Here is a 17241-nt window from a genome sequence, read left to right on the forward strand (position 1 = left end):
GATCGAAGCCAGGGATGAATTTGACCTTGGATGCATTTGGTTACTGAGGTCTCACATATCTCTTTACCAAAAGCAGCAGCTCTAGTTTCAGGATCAGCTTAATCTTTAGTGTATGCCCCAGGCATCTTTCGGGGTCTATGGAAAGTGAGCAGAAGCCACTCTGGAAAGAGCAAGTGGCGAGTGACACGCACAACAGGCAAAATTTGGAAATGTTTTATTCTACTTCTCATAGCATTGCTTGGTTGTAAGTAGAGTCAAAGTGTTAACTCAAATCCACTTCTCTGTCTGGAAGTGTCTCAGCTCCAGATCAACTGGACTGACGTGGGAGTGGTTGTGTAATGCACTGTGCCCTGCGAGAGAGTGGTTGTGGTGGCTGCAGCCACTTGCCCATCAAGTCCCCTGGCCCTGGCAGACTGAGGTAATTTTCAGGACTCACTCTAAAGAATATCAGAGACTAGTCTTGTTTTTGTGTCTTTCAATTAGATGCAGATAAGGTTCAGAAAAAAAATTGAGTTGGTGTAATTTTTTTATTTTTTTTTTTTTTTTTAGAACTTGATACTTCATATGTTGTTTGGGTTGCATGCTTGCAGCTCAGCTCTTTGCAGACTGCTGAAAGTATCAGTGTAGAACAGCACTTCCCTGACAGCTTCTCTCTTAATCAGCCTATCTGCAGCCTTTCCCCTGCTTCAAGGTCAAATTTTGCTGTACCTGTAACTATTTTCTGGGAATTTTTTTCTGGCTTGGCTTAGCATAGATATTCCAAGCCATACAAAAACTTCCCCCAGCGGTGTGAGGAAATTAATCTATTACGTTATGCAATATTCTTACACCAAAGCATATGCACTGCTTATGGTTCTCCTCCTCACCTCACGTCCATTTCCATCCCACTTTTCCTGCACTTGTGGTATGTTAGTTTTGAACAGGCTGTAGTCTCCTGTGAGTAGGGTCCAGTGACAGAATCATGGTTCCACTGAAATGAGCAGGGTTGATTTGTTTATATTTGCCCTGGTTTTAAGAAAGTCTGAATTGCATCACAAATACTTGCGCAGTATTTGCAATGTCTTGTACAAGGACCCTAGTCCTGGATGTATCCTTTAAGAAGTACCACATCACAAGAGAGATGGTAGAGAGATCAGAATCTTTCTCTGGCTAAGTTGTCTTTGGTGCTTTGCATTAAATAGTGTTATTTACAATATTATTTTGCTCTTGCTTCTTTCATGATATATTTTAACTTCAGACTTAAAAGGAATGGTTGATTGACTATGAAATTAGACTACTTCTTCTAAAAGCAGAACTGCCTCTCCCTTTTTCTCCTGGGGTTTTTTTGGGGAACAAAGAAAGAGAAGTAAGGCCACTGCTGTATACTTAGTCTTTCCCTGTATCATGGAAACATGTCCAAACAGTTTTGAGGAATCTAGACTCTTCAGACCGAGGTGAGGACAGGAATGTTGGGACAAAGACATGATCTGTGTACTCCCTGTTATTCCCAGATATTAATGCTTTGGATCATAGAGGAAACATTCTCTTTTGCTTTTGAAATTTTAACAACAGAAAGAATTACTGATTTGGTTGCAGGATGATATAGTCTTTGAGGCTGGAAAGTTTTTGATGGCAAGAAACTTCTGATGCCAAAGCTGTTTGGCTCTGGAAGATTCTGGGAGTCTGCTGCTCATTTGAGGTGGATTGCTTTATCTTTTCATAATAATAAGAGAAAACCCCATGACTTGGCAGAATTATTCAAGAAAAACTACAACAGATGGACCCTTGTAAGAAGCTAAATTTTCAACAGACATAAAAAATGCAGAAATCAGTGAATTTGCAACCAGAAAGTCCATCCCTTCCACAGCATTAACTTCTACTTGGTTTTGAATTTACTGTCATGCAGCAAGCGGTGCTCCGTTATGCTGCTGTTGATTATTAGCTTTTTTTTTACTCTGTTTTCAGGTCCAAAGTTCAGTCTTGGAACGGATGAGCAGAAGAGCCCACTTGAAGACATGCCGTTTTCAGACACTGACATCAATTTGGAGATATCATTTGCAGAACAGGCAGCTAATCTCAAAGACAGTTCAGTAGGCAAAATGTGCAAGGGTGGAGGGGGTGACACTCTTCTCCCGGTAGGTATTTCCTATTTATTGCTCTCATTCTTTGTTTTCACTAGTGCTACTGTTTGGATGATATTTATCTGATAGTGGCTGAATTAGATTTAGAGGAGTGTTGTTGGATCCAACTTCATTGAGATAGACCATCTGAAGAGAACTCATTTTTGGGAATGGTATTCTCGGTAATATGGAAGTAGCTACTTTTATGCCTATTTGTGTCACTGTCTGTCTGGCAAAATGCACTCTGTGTAAGCAATAATGGGCTGGTAATATTAAGCTGGAGTAGTGGCTTAGTTGTACACAAACTGTGTCCTTACTTCATTTGTTTACAGCCTGTTTTCCTGTTATCTGAGGTGAGATGCTTTACCTCTGTAATAAAAAGCTCTGTTGTCATTTAAAAAGAGTTGGTGGATGCCTGTAGAAACATTGTGCAGTTATCCAATACAGATGGGTGAGGGATGAGAATGAAGAACGGAATGGTCTATAGAAGTCTAAAGTCAAATGGCAGGAAATTAAGCATTAGTTTGTGCTCAGTTTTTCTTTCCAACTCTTAACAAAAAAAGGCTCATTCTGAATGAATCCAAATAAATACAAAATAAGACCCTCCAAGGCATTTGTTGTTGATGCTCAGGCATCTCTTTGAGGATCTCCCTCTACCTAACAGTTCATGAACATGCAGTTACGTATGACCAGTAAACTAATGACTGGTGTGAAAAATGTCTTTTTTTTTTTTTTTCTAACGGTCTATGCAAACATGTCTGAGTAAACATAGAGTCTGAAGTAATAATGTTTCACAGTTCTTCAAACACTTAATTTAGATAAGGATATGTGCAGTTCTTCAAATAGTAATTACCCTGTGTATCCTATTTTAAACATTATAAACCAGACACTAATGGATATTTAAAAATGGATTCTAAAGTGTTTGAGTCATGTTTCTCTAATGCAGCCTATAACAAAGAAACGATTGCTATACGCTAACTTACTTCTGTATATATGCACATATATATGCATAATACATACACTAGCTGTATTTTTAGCTAGGCTTATGAAGGATTGCTCAAAGACATGGCTATGGGATTTCTCCTTCAGTGATGAAAGGAGTGGCAAAATGATAGGAAAGGGAAAGGAGTTACCTATTTAAATCTACAATTTATATTTGTTGCACCTTCCTCATTCGCAGCTATTTTTAAACATACATGTTTTTGCAAGCCAGTGAAACATCATGGTGGGAGACTGATTATGTATCTACAATTTATAAATTATATTTATGTTTTGGTATGTGCCTTTCTAGTCATGTACCATAACACCAATTCATCTGTGCTATTGCCGGGTTTGTACAGGATGAGAAAATAATTCTGGAGTATAATATATCTTTCCAAATGGAAGAAAGTCTTGTCAACCTACCTGCTTTGAGTCATGCATACTGCTAATGTCAGGCACAGGCAAGAGTCTTACTTAGAATCCTGCAGGTGAGAGATGGCGTTAAAAAGGTCTATGAGCTGGGAAGTCCCTCACCCTCTCAGCTCAATTCCTTATACTGGTCTCCAGTTACAGCTTCTGAACATTTACTGCAGTAGGAATGAGCCATAATTAAGAAGGGAATCCTTTTATTATTATTTATATGGCAGCCAAATATGTTACTTTGTGTGCATAAGTGCAGGGGGATTCTATTGCAATTGTACACGCATAGGATTGCTCATGGACAGCCATTTCCACCACTGTAAATTGCAAAACGATGCAGCAGGTCGTGGTGTGGAGGGGTGGAAGGTGGTTACAAGGAGGACAAAGCCAGATTCTTCTTGGAGGTGCACAGCGAAAGGACAAGAGGAAATGAACACAAGTGACTACAGGGGAAATTCTGTTTTGCAAAGTAAAAAAAAGTCCCCATGAGAGTATTAAGCACTGGAACGGGTGCCTGCAGAGGTTGCTGGGAGTTTTCAAAATCTATTTGGTCAACACAAAAAGCAACCCTATCAGACTTCGAATTTGGCCTTGCTTTAAGCAGGCAGTTGAATTAGATGACCTCCAGAAATCACTGGGAACCTAAATCCTCCTATGATTTTACGATCATCTGTTTTTCAAGCTATTTTGGGGAATCTCCTGTGATTTAGTAACAGCAGGCTTCGTGATGGAAGGTTGTGACCTGAAGGAAGCACAGCCTTCAAGCTAAGTAATTTGTTATGACTTAGATTGTTCACTGTGCTGCAAATCTCTGCTTTTAGAATTTCAGGCTGCCGAAGGACAAAACAGGTACCACAAAAATTGGTGACCTGGCCCCTCAGGACATGAAGAAAGTCTATTCTTTAGCACTGATTGAATTAACTGCTCTCTATGACATACTTGGGACAGAATTCAAGCAGCAAAAAGCTGTAAAAATCAAAACCAAAGGTGAGTTGGTGTTTCATATTCTGAGCCAAATGGGTCTGTTTTAATCCAATAAAACAAATGCATCGGGTTCTTTTTGACTTTCCAGCAGAAAATTTATTTTAATATATAAATAGTAACATAGGTCCTGAGCAGCATTTAATTATATGCCTTAACTCAAGGCACACTTTAAGGAAGTTCATGCATATAGTCACTCCAGCTATGGGATAGTGCTCTTTAGATAAAGTTAAAACTCAGGTCAGTCACTGAGCAGGTAAACCAAGAACTGAAGAAGGGGAACTACCTTAGTAGCGTGCTGTGCAGGAAGAATTGCTTCACAGAAGTTTGTAGGTGCTGATACATTCCCTGGGAGGGCATGTGTATGAGCACTTTGTGGGTATTTTCCTGCTTTCCTGAAGGGTGGTACTGTGCTACTTTTACATTTGGACTTAATCTTAAAGGTCTTTTCCAACCTAAATAAGTCTATGATTCTGTGATGCTACCTGACTTTTTTGCTTTCGTTGCCCTTGGCTGGAGATGCTGGGAGCCTTTGTGGCCCGCTTTCCTCTTCTGTCTGGTACAAAGTTTCCTGTGTCACATAGGCCTTTCCCATCCAGTATTTACTCAGGCCATAATGCAGTTTTTATGCTGAATGGCATCATATTAAGTGGAAGATTTGGGCTGTTGCAGAGGGTGTCAAGATAGCTGCAACACGTCATTTTGCTCTGCAAGCCGTTGGAGCGTACATATAATCTTGGGAACAAGGACACATGGAAATCAATTTCAAGATGCTAGAGGTTTTCAGTGCTTTGTTTGTTTTCTGTATTTCTGGCTTTTGCTAAATGCTTTACAAGAGCTTGAAATGTGTTACCAGTTGATCACAAGCCTGCTTTGGCCAAAACCTTCTTGTCAAGGTTCAGTGAATGTGACAGTGCAATAGCTCACTTGAAATAATTGAAGGCAACAGAGAGGCTTGAGAGATATACAAGGTACAACAGATTATTCAGAATATGCTTTTCACTTTACAGTAGTAGAAAATAACTTTTTAAATGCAAAAGGCATACACAGAAACATCTGCAAGACCTTGATCCCTTAAATGCATTTTTTTCTTGCAGAAGTGCTTGTGCTTTCACTAATAAACAGAGACAAAACACTTTCTTCTCTTGTATTTTGGGTCTTACTTTTAATTGATTCTTCTTACCAAATTTATTGTTAATTTAATTTCTGTCATAGCATTATTATGTGAATGACAGGCAGTCATGAAAAACATTGAATTTATTAAAAACTTTTTTAAAAGTTAAAAAAGATAGGCTAGATGCATGGAAATGTGTAGGAAATAGACAGTGTCACCCTTTCTGCCAAACAAATCTGCTTTTACAATGTAATGCATTCAGTGGCTTGTTGCTCTACCTGACCCTCACCTCTTCACTACTGAAGTGTTGTTTGGCCAATTAATTCGTACAACGGTGGATCTATTGGCTGTTCCCCTTTGTGTATGTAAAGAAGATGAAAACATAGTTCTGGGGAATGCTGTGCTGTGCCCAGCCCTGCCTTTCTATTGATCTCCTACACTTTATTTCTCCAACTTCATCTCAGCAGAAACTTTTATTATTGACAAGATCTTCAGGATGATAAAACTATGGGGTATGGATATTGACTGTATGTACGAGTCCCTACATATTTCATAGGTAGACTTTTTATGCTGAAGAGATACAAGAACTCCCTGATTTGGCACTGAAACTGATGTTTCTTTGACATATATCACGTTCCCTCAAGGGCTGACATCTTTTTAGTAATTACAGCTGTTCTATGCTCTGTTGGCATGGCATCATACCAAGCAGGAGTTTTTAGCTACATGTAGCGTTATATGCTGTTGCAGAAAAATTGCACGTACAGCAATTATCAGTACTTCTGACAGAGGAGTTCTATGTCAGCAAACTTTGGGTTAGTCATTACTAGTATAGCTCTCTCTTAATGGTCATTCACTTCTATTCAACTGGGCTATAAACACATGGGAGTCCCTTTTACTTGAAGGCTAAGGCTAGTTTTGCATCAGGGGTAGATTAATTGAGACTAGGTGCCATTTTTTTAATTTGCATTGCCTTAGCACTATTGTAAAGGCAATTTTCTAACCGAGACTTAACTGTACTTTTGCTTTCATTTAAAAATAAAAAAAAGGCAAAACACCTTTGGTGAGATGGTGATCTTGCTATCCTGCCAGTGCTGTATAATGCAAAAGCACAGGGGTTGAACAGCTCTTCCTTCAAAGCCCTCCTAGAGAGAAGTGTTCAGAGTAAATCTGGGTGGTAATTACATCTGTCTCATTTTAGTAGCCAAATTTCTGGATATTTTACTTATGCCATTTGCATCTTACCTATAATAACTTGCTTTGAGTGATGAAGATCTGCATTGCAGGGTCTTCATCACATCCATTCTGCAAACCAGAACCACGCAGATGGTTCATTTATGCAGTTTGCTTCACTGTACTGCAGAATATGTGGATGGCAATTTGAAGTCAAAACAGAAGACTCCTGATTTATGGTTGAAGGAAGAGATGAATGAATCCTTTTAGCCAGAATGTTTTGTGTAATAACTTGATTGACAAAGACATTCAAACACTTCGAACAAAAGGTCAATAGCTCTGAATGTATTGAATAGGCTTATCGCTTCAAAAATGTGGTTTTCTGCCATTATCACATGTACTGGAACAGATGTGGATAATATCTCAGTTTCTTTTGTGTTATTCTTCAGACTCTGGCTTGTTTGGTGTCCCACTCTCAGTTTTACTGGAACAGGATCAGAAGAAGGTGCCAGGAACCAAGATCCCACTGATTTTTCAAAAGGTAAATAGGCACAAACAAGTCAACTTGTTACATACTTGCAAATGACAAACAAATAACATTTTGTCCTGGATGTATTTGCTCTCTATAGCCCAGTTTTCAGTATATTACTCTAATCAAAGTTATTGTAACTTTTCTTTGCCGCTTTACTTATTAATTCAGTAAATGTGATACTTTGCTTTGTATCAGACGTTTTGAGTTAAAGGGATAGAGTTCGGGTTTTGTTACAACTGGTCTCCATGATTTAGGCAAGTTTACTAATAAGCCTGTGAAAATTGAAAATCAGTATAAGAACCCACTGCAGCCAAATTCCATTTCATAAAGGTGGTGTAACTTCCATTATTACTAGGGCTGCCCTTTATTTTCTTTCAGAGCAAACACTTGAAATTCCATAGAAATTCTCAGTCCCTGGCCCACAGGCTGAACCTACCTTTCTAGGATGTGGTTTTCTCCTTTCAGAAGTGATTTGGGCCACAAGGCAGGTGGCTAGGGGGTGAGAATCAGGCTAGATAACTGCCTGTGGTGGTGGCAGCAGCCCTTTTCCAGAAGATTTGTTGCTTTAGTACGTGGGGGGATGCTTTGGCCTGTATCGTGTCGTGGTAATGGGGAAGATAATGGGAAAGATGATGGAGACCCTGGATTTACTGCCCGTGCATAGCAGGTCTCATTGCACAAGAAGGGGAAGACCACAGTGTGTGGACCTGTCCTAACACTGACTGAAACTCAGTGCTGTGTCATCACCATTTCAGTAGGTTTGGGGACCTGTTTGCTAAGTTATTTTTCAAGAAACAGAAAACTCAAAAGTAGTTTTGCATCACTCTCTCAAAACTATTGTGGTGTCATTCATGCCAGAAATTACTTCCTCAGGATCATAAAAATACATTTCTGGGAAGGATGCTCTTGAGAAAAAAAGAAATCAAATGACAAAAAGTGATTGATCACTCTCCTATCCTAGCAACATAGTAAGCATAGTCCTTCATGAAGAAAATTCTGCATAAACATTTCTAGCTTACAGATGTGATTTGTTTTGCAAGGTGCATACATCATTTGGAATACAGTTTTTCTTAAAATGAGAATATGAAAATAAGAAGTGTCCCATTTCTTCTGCCTGTTCTCTACAGCACGTGCTTTCCAAGAATTAGGGGATTTATATAAATTGCGAGAAAGAACATTTTTGTGCATACTGCTTTTTAAATGTGCCTTGCTTATCACTGAAATGAAACAAACCAAGCTAACAGGAAGGCTGCTTAATTAAAAAAAAATCTTTTAATAAAAAATACACCTACGTTTTATTTCATTGAGGAATTATGGTTAAAAATAATGACATAATTTAGCCTAGGATTTTTCTGACTGGAAAATCTGAGGGTCATACCGATCCATGTATATCCACCGGAAGTTTCTGCTGATATTAATTCAGGTCCCTGACCTGCTAAAGAAGCCATGCCAAGCAGCCCTGATAGAGATGAAGAGGGGATTTCCTGTAGGCAGGAGGCCGGTGGTGGCCAGTGGCCACCTCTTGCTGCCTGCCAAGGGGGCACTTGTGAGTGAGTGTGTGCAAGGAGTGGTGGCTGCCAGCAGTGCAACCAGACCTTGCCTCCCCCTAGATGTGGTGATGGTGGCAAATCACACAACATGCTCACAGCGTCTTTGTGTCCGACAGATGAGAGTAGCAGCCACTGCTCTGGTGTAAGCTGGGTACAGGGAGAATTGGATGTGGCTAGTTAGCACTTTTTATTTTTTTTTAACCAAGGAAAATACACTAGGGTGACACCTTTAGTGCTGTTTTCTAACTTTGTGGCTTTTTCTGTCTGATCTTTTTATGGCATTTATCAGTTACATAAATACCGTGGTAGGCAAAACTCCTTTAATTTCTGTAACTGGAGAAAACAAAACTGTGTTGCATAATTTTTCTTACTCAAGAGCTGGCACAGGAAGGTATGTAACAAAGGCACTGCTCTAGTTAAACGTTGTGAGACCCATTTTTGATGTCATCAGCTTTTGACGTTTACAAATTTCTTTTGAGTACTCTTAGATCCATCCTTCAGTGAATACTTATAGGCATATCTTCTAAAGAAACAGAATTTATGATACATGTTTTACGTACTTTTACAGAATTCCTACTAGTTTATCTAAGCCATGTGTGGGATTGCAAACTGTTGAGTTTGCTAGGAGAATGCCAGTATTTGCAAAACTGAGACTTCTTTAAAGCCTAAAAGTACTTAGTTCTTCTCTGGTAAAGTCATAAAGAAGAGTATTTGTGAGAAAGTTAGTGCTTTATCTCTAATGTTACCTTAATTGTTTTGATTCGTAGACATTTTAAGAAGGGTAGTAATTGGGATTTATTTTTGAAGCCAGAGTAATTTGGGGAAAAAAATGCTTCAGTCTTTGGAGGAGATTTGAAGGAGGTCTAAAAAATACAGTTTTCTTTTTTAATAAAATAGACAAACTCTTCTTTGATATTGTTCATAAAACAGGTAAGAGCAGTATTAAAGGTTTTGTTCTACATCTACAACAACTGTAATCCATTTGTAAACTGTGTGTTTGTGTGTCTGCTCGTTACATATGTGTATGCTCAAATGCATGCATATACATTGTCGTGGTTTAACCCCAGCCAGCAACTAAGCACCACGCAGCCGCTCACTCACTCCCCCCCATCCAGTGGGATGGGGGAGAAAATCGGGAAAAGAAGTTAAACTCCTGGGTTGAGATAAGAACGGTTTAATAGAACAGAAAAGAAGAAACTAATAATGATAATGATAACACTAATAAAATGACAATAGTAGTAATAAAAGGATTGAAATGTACAAATGATGCGCAGGGCAATTGCTCACCACCCGCCGACCGACACGCAGCCAGTCCCCGAGCGGCGATTCCCCGTGCCCACTTCCCAGTTCCTATACCAGATGTGATGTCCCATGGTATGGAGTACACCGTTGGCCAGTTTGGGTCAGCCGCCCTGGCTGTGTCCTGTGCCAGCTTCTTGTGCCCCTCTAGCTTTCTCACTGGCTGGGCATAAGAAGCTGAAAAATCCTTGACATTAGTCTAAACACTACTTAGCAACAACTGAAAACATCAGTGTTATCAACATTCTTCACATACTGAACTCAAAACAGCACCATACCAGCTACTAGGAAGACAGTTAACTCTATCCCAGCTGAAACTGGGACATACATACACACAGATACATACATAAAGGGTCCAATATAGCAGAACTATTTACCAGTAATTTTTAACTGGCATCTTTGTTCATGCAGTTTGATTTGTGTTTGACAGCTGATTGCCCAGATAGAAGAGGCAACTCTGGAAACAGAAGGACTTCTTAGAATACCAGGAGTTGCAACAAGAGTAAAGGTAAAACATTGCACAGATTCTCAAAATCATCCCAAACTTACCTGTGTTTGCTCATTTTATTTTGCCATACAAATATATTTTAACACCAGGTTGTTATGAAAATCTTCAAAAACAGAAAGCAAAATCTCTTTACAAAGGAAACTGAGTTTTATTAGCCAGAAAGCTGATGGTTTCATCCAGTGTAGTTCTGGGGAGAAGACTAGAGTTCACGTTTGAAGGAGAATCAAAGCTACGTTTCAAATTCAGTTGTACCAAGATCTCATTAATTCTTGGCACGAGCTTTCCAGCCTTTTGCTTTTTCCCTGAACCAGCTTAATCATCTGAACAGTTCGCACACAGTCTTTCTACCCCAGGAGGAAGCTTTTCTCTGGCATTGTGAGCCTATTTTAATAGCTAGACTTAACCTGCGTTATAGGGCAAGGCAGCCAGCATGCACTGAAGAACCTCTCACATTTATTTTTATGAACAGCAATATAACTACTTATCTCACTAAGTGTAATCTTGTTAGGCACGTCCGTGCACACCGACACTTTGCAGAGTGAGTACCAATTACATGCAGACTCTTCCTCAGTATTTGCCTTAACACAGGAAACTAAATACACAGTATGATTCATGCCAAGAGTCAATGTATTAAAAAGACGGTCTGAACTGGCCTTAAATTCTAAACAGAAAGGACCATTTAAGTGGATTCAGCTGTCCGAAGAAGTCTGCCAGCTTCTGTAGCGTAGAACTCGGTCCAGCAGCTGGTTCATTAGAAACAACTGAAGGAAGGAAATATTATGGAAATTGGTTTTGTTTACTTACCAGTAACTAAGATTTTTTTTTTTTTTTTTTTTATTACCGTTTTCCTCCATTCTTTATTTTCCACATTTCATGAGTTCTGCAAACTGGAATGATTTTGGAGTGGTTTTGTTTATTTGTTTATTCTTTGATTTTATCAGTTTAATATGATTTCCCAGGCAGGGGATCATTCACTATTTGATTTTCATTAATTTTTTACCTCTTTATTTGCAGGAGCTGCTTCTTTGAATTAAGCGATTGTTTTGTTAGCAAAGATGTTAAGTTCCTTTACTTATTCAAATAGGAAATTTTATAGAAAAACAAAGAACTTAGCATACTAAAGGGCTGATGTTTTCTCTTAATTTTCTTAAACTTTTTTTCTCCTATAGAAAAAGAAAATATTTTCCTCATGCAGTTTTACAGAAAGGCAGAGATAATATCAAGAAAAAATATATCGCTATCTTATTCTATAGATTTTAGAGTTATTAAAAAAAATGCATTGCATATACCCCATAGTTAAATACATTTACTTTAACATCTAAGCACTGGTGCATTAGGACACACAGTTGACATTTCTGCCCTTGCCTGTCAGATAAAACAATTCATTTTATCTAGATGTTTAATACTGTATTTGCCACAGTGATTTGGTCTGAATGTGGATGGAGGAGGTGATGAGACTCGGGGAGAATTTTCATCTTTATTTCTAAAGCTTGCTTTTGTTGATGAGCAGGAAATCCTACCCACTTGACTTTAGACATCTGAGTTAAGATCTTTGCACCTTTGAACGCCCTAAGTAATCAGTGAAGACAGAAGATCTCTCTGGAGGGCAGTTGAGAACATCCAACTTCTATAGCAACCTAAGTCTCCACATTTTCTTTGGAAATAGATCCATTTTCCATTTGGACAAAGTTAAATTTAATGAGAACAGTATCTTAAAAATGTATTAGTATCCTCTATCCAATGTGCCCTTCTTGTCCAGATAATAATGAAGGCCATATTTTTCTGTAGCACTGTCCCTCTCTTCATCTCACATACTTGACAAAACAAGCCAGTGTCTCTGTCTCTGTCCTCCTTTTCTGTCTGGAAGAACTGAAGCAAGAAGGGAGGGACTTGTGAGATGCCACTGGCCCTATACTGAGGCCATTTCCCACTCTGCTGGACTGGGAAATAAATGAAGTGGATGCAAGGCCGGGACTGATGCTTAACAGGAGACTAAGAAGGACTCAGTCTTTACAGCATGTTCCCATTCGTACATCTCTCAAAGCCCAGTAATAGCACTGCCGTGGGAACAGGGCAGGTATATGGTAATGTCCACTGCCAACAGTATCCTGCCCTTTCCCAACCCCAGAGTTATGAGATACCACAGATTTTCAGTGCTGTTTATTCTGTTGCATAACCTCATGTTTTGCAGTACAGTCCCCTACCGTAGAGGGCATGTTTGACATCCAGTGCTGGGCAAAGCTGTATGTGCCCAGCGGCATGGAGTTCCCTGTAGATGGCAAGACATCCAGCTATCCAGTCACACAAATCTTTTCCCTGTGTTTTAAAAGGAGAACCAGCCTCTTCTTAGTGTATGTTTTGATAGGAAACTGTGTGTCAACATGCATAATTGCCATATTTGTTTATGAAAATGACCATGCATGCATTACAGCAACACCCTTTGGTAGTAGTTTCAGAATTGCTATGTATATCAGTCATGTCTTAATATTTTGGGGCAGGGGAAGTCATAACCCTTACGTGAATGAGTATGATATCTGCTTTTTATAGTATATTCTGTATGGCCCTGAGGCAGGCCCACGGGATTTCTTCCTATATGATTTGGCAGTCTGCTGCCTGTTACTACAAGTTTGCTTGCAGTGCTTCTGATCCCCAGTTTATCCTTTTGTAGCTAAAGATCAGTGGCAGCTAGAGTTAAGTGATATTTCAGATATCCCTTTTTTCCTCCCTTTCAAAGTATGGAAAGTATTGCTGTGTGTATAATGCATGACTTCCAGCAGCCAAGTGTTATTGGTGCTCTCTGTATCTACTGCCTTTCAGAGTCTTTGCCAAGAACTTGAAGCAAAATTTTATGAAGGGACTTTCAACTGGGAAAATGTAAAGCAGCATGATGCAGCAAGTCTTTTAAAACTCTTCATCCGTGAACTGCCTCAGCCACTCCTCACTGTAGAATATCTCAAAGCTTTTCAAGATGTACAGAGTGAGTAGTGTCCTTTCTGTCTCAGCTGTGAAGAATTGATACCAGTGCAGAGAAATGCCTCTTTGCCATAGCAGTATTTTCGCTGATAATATGTGAAACTGAGAAACAAATTGAATAACAACAATATGACTTCTCCTGAGAAATGACTGGGCATATTTTTGCTAATGTACAAATAACATTTTTCATGTAATATATATTTTGATAGTTTACATGTAAAATGAAAACACACTGCCACTTTCTGATAAGATGTTTCTGACAGTCATTAGGAGGTATAGAAGGGTTATAAGGAAATTGTGTCTAATGGTATCAGTTTATAAACAATGTTTGCTTCAGAAGAAAAGGTATAGTAGTTCTGCAGAAAATCTAACAAATGGTAATTTATACTGTTCAGGGTATTTTATTCATTTAAAACAGGAAAAGTTAGAGCAGAATAGTCAGAGCTGCTGATCGTGCCTGGTCCCTTGAGATCAGCAAGCTCCTGTGAAAATGTCCTCCTTGCCAACTGGTCACCAAGACAGCAAATGTACCAGCTGTAATTGAAAGAGAATGGCTTGATGATAACGAATCAGGAGTGAGAACCCACATACATTAACTCCCCAGCCAACACAGGAGTGCAAGTCTATTCCCCTTGTCTGCAGGCAGAACGATGGCTCATTTCTAAGGAACGCTTTCAGGGAATTCCCATGGACAGGCAGGCAGACAAATATTCTTAAAAACTGGGCTGTGTCAGTCTCTGGGTTGTGAGCTGCCTTTCAAGGCCATTAAGTTGGTGGGAGCAGGGGACTGGTGCTCAGGCCTGCTGCATAGTGTTGTCGATTCCCGCACGACATCCTTGTCTCTAAATTGGAGAGACATGAATTTTATGGATGGACCACTCGGTGGATAAGGAATTGGCTGGATGGTTGCACTCAAAGAGTTGCAGTCAACAGCTTGATGTCTGAGTGGAGAGCAGTGACGAGTGGTGTTCCTCAGGGGTTGGTATTGGGACCGGTGCTGTTTAACATCTTTGTCGGTGTCATGGACAGTGGGATTGAGTGCACCCTCAGCAAGTTTGCGGACAACACCAAGCTGTGTGGTCTGGTCAACGTGCTGGAGGGAAGGGATGCCAGCCAGAGGACCTTGACAAGCTTAAGTGGTGGGCCCTTGCAAACCTCATGAAATTCAACAAGGCCAAGTGAAAGGTCCTGCACATGGGTTGGGGCAATCCCAAGCGCAAATACAGGCTGGGTGATGAGTGGATTGAGAGCAGCCCTGTGAAGAAGGACTTGGGGGTATTAGTGGATGAAAGACTGAATATGAGCCAGGAATGTGTGTTTGCAGCCCAGAAAGCCAACCATAACCTGGGCTGCATCAAAAGAAGCGTGACTAGCAGGTCGAGGGAGGTGATTCTACCCCTCTACTCTGCTCTCGTGAGACCCCACCTGGAGTTGTGTTCAGCTCTGGGGCCCCCAACATAAAGACATGGACCTGTTGGAGTGAGTCCAGAGGTCCACAAAGATGATCAGGGAGCTGGAGCACCTCCCCTTTGAGAATAGGCTGAGAAAGTTGGGGTTGTTCAGCCTGGAGAAGAGAAGGCTCTGGGGAGACCTTATAGCGGTCTTCCAGTACTTAAAGGGGGCCTACAGGAAAGATGGGGAGGGACTCTGTAACGGGGAGTGTAGTGATAGGATATGGGGTAACGGTTTTAAACTGAAAGAGGGTAGACTTAGATTGGACATAAAGAAGAAATTCTTTATGATGTAGGTGGTAAGGCACTGGAAGAGGTTGCCCAGAGAAGTTGTGGATGCCCCATCCCTAGAGGTGTTCAAGGCCGGGCTGGATCGGGCTTTGAGCAACCTGGTTTAATGGAAGGTGTCCCTGCCCATGGCAGGGGGGTTGGAACTAGATGATCTTTAAGGCCCCTTCCAACCCAAACCATTCTATGATTTTGCAGTACTGAGCAGCAAGTTAAAGCTGGCCAGAATGCTTTCAAATGATGTTGGCAGCAAACAGCTCCTCAAGGTTGTTCCACTTACCAGATCTTGACTGGAGCCAGGAAGGTTTCTGCTTGCTACTCCTGAGCTGTCTGAAGGCTTATGTGGTTTTACTTACCCAGAAAATACTCAGGTGCTAGGATTCAAAACACTTTCTACATTGAGCCAAAAGATTTGATGCAAAGCAGACATAGCACTTCATAGCCTCCCATTGTTTAAATTGTCTGCCTGTCTTGTTGGTTACATGTAATAAGATTAGGTGGTAGAGGAAAAAGGGCCATCTCTGTGACAGTAATCAGTGTTTTTCATGATACTGTGACTAAGTCGTGTGGTTAGAATTAAATATTTAAACAATTTAAACAATTTAATATGTTAATATAAGTAATTTAAATGACTAAAATTCAGTCATTATGCAGGTGAACAGACAGAACACCTTGATTTAAGTAACTAATTTTAATTGTTTTGTGGTTGTATATTTGCTTAGTTTCCTAGGAAAATGTTGATTCTCATTGCGTTTTGAGCATTGTGACATGGTGTTTTGGAAGTAAATTTAAACCTTACTTTTAATGTATGGCTTTCTAGAGCAAGTAGATACACTATTATTACTACTTGCATGTTTTAAATGGCTACATAATTTGTCACTCATTTATTCAGATCCTTAATTTTTATTATGGTAGAAAGTGGTCAGCAAGGGCTTTTTTTTATTTCATTGGTGAACATTTTTTTTTTTGGTGCTATCTCCCAAACTGATTTGAATGAAATGTATTTGAAACAGCAGTTCAGTTGGAATCCCAGCAGGATGCATGCGAACAGCCCTGCTGAATTTTGAAATAGTGTGATAAAACTATGTCAAGTGCAGGTACCTCCTTCTTCACTTGTTTTATGTATGGCCTGATTCATTAGGAATCTGCTGAGAAGACTTGCCAGAGCATGTCCTCTAAAGCATGACAGGAGGAAGCTTATCACAAGTGACAAACGTGCGAGAGTTGGGGCTTTCTGCTGCTCAACAGTGCCAGAACGTAGGAGGTCTTCTAGGAGGTGGAGGAGTGTAGGGATGCACTCATACTGCATCTTGGGTGAATGACACACCACTGAGCAGTTGGGTAAAAGGCAGACCCAACATCACTTTTCTTTAATTATAGCTTGCCATATTTGGTACGGCACTCACTGCTGTAGATATGTGTTAAGCTTCTCTGCTCTTGGCTTTATCCCCACTGGTTTGCCATTGCAGCTGCTGCTGCTTATGTTGCTGGAGACCTGCCTTATTCAGCAACACGTGGTATTCATTCTGTGTGGGTGGCTTGGGAGAACATGCAACTGTTAAGGCAATCAGAGAAACTGTGAAAGCAGTTTTGAATATACCCTTTCATATGTTGGGGCACAGGCTTAAAGAGGGAGGAACTGTTAGCTGACTATTTCTTCTTGTAACATTGCAAAATAAAGAATCAGAAGGCATCTAGAAAACATTGCCAGAAGACTGCTGAGTCATACAGCAACTAAATCCTAAAAGAACATTTGGAAATGAGTATCAGAAAACAGGGATCTGCCAGTCCCTTGTCATACTATGACAATTAGCCCTGTGTATGCATTCAGCATTTTGAGGTTTCTACTTTGAAATTGTGTTTTTTGAAGAGGAC

The 17241-nt window shown here is 40.0% G+C and overlaps 1 protein-coding gene across 4 annotated transcripts in view; it reads left to right on the plus strand.

Moving 5' to 3' along the window:
* The window catches only part of ARHGAP18 (Rho GTPase activating protein 18), a 95677-nt gene that overhangs the window by 65832 nt on the left and 12604 nt on the right, over positions 1-17241 (plus strand). For all 4 annotated transcript variants that reach the window (XM_069787383.1, XM_069787382.1, XM_069787381.1 and 1 more), the window contains 5 exons: positions 1945-2114; positions 4322-4487; positions 7215-7306; positions 10577-10654; positions 13472-13631. In XM_069787383.1, coding sequence (XP_069643484.1) covers positions 1945-2114; positions 4322-4487; positions 7215-7306; positions 10577-10654; positions 13472-13631 — 666 coding nt within the window. The remainder of the gene's footprint in view (positions 1-1944; positions 2115-4321; positions 4488-7214; positions 7307-10576; positions 10655-13471; positions 13632-17241) is intronic.

The sequence above is a fragment of the Haliaeetus albicilla genome, chromosome 7, assembly GCF_947461875.1.
Source record: "Haliaeetus albicilla chromosome 7, bHalAlb1.1, whole genome shotgun sequence".
In the NCBI taxonomy this organism is placed as follows: domain Eukaryota; kingdom Metazoa; phylum Chordata; class Aves; order Accipitriformes; family Accipitridae; genus Haliaeetus; species Haliaeetus albicilla.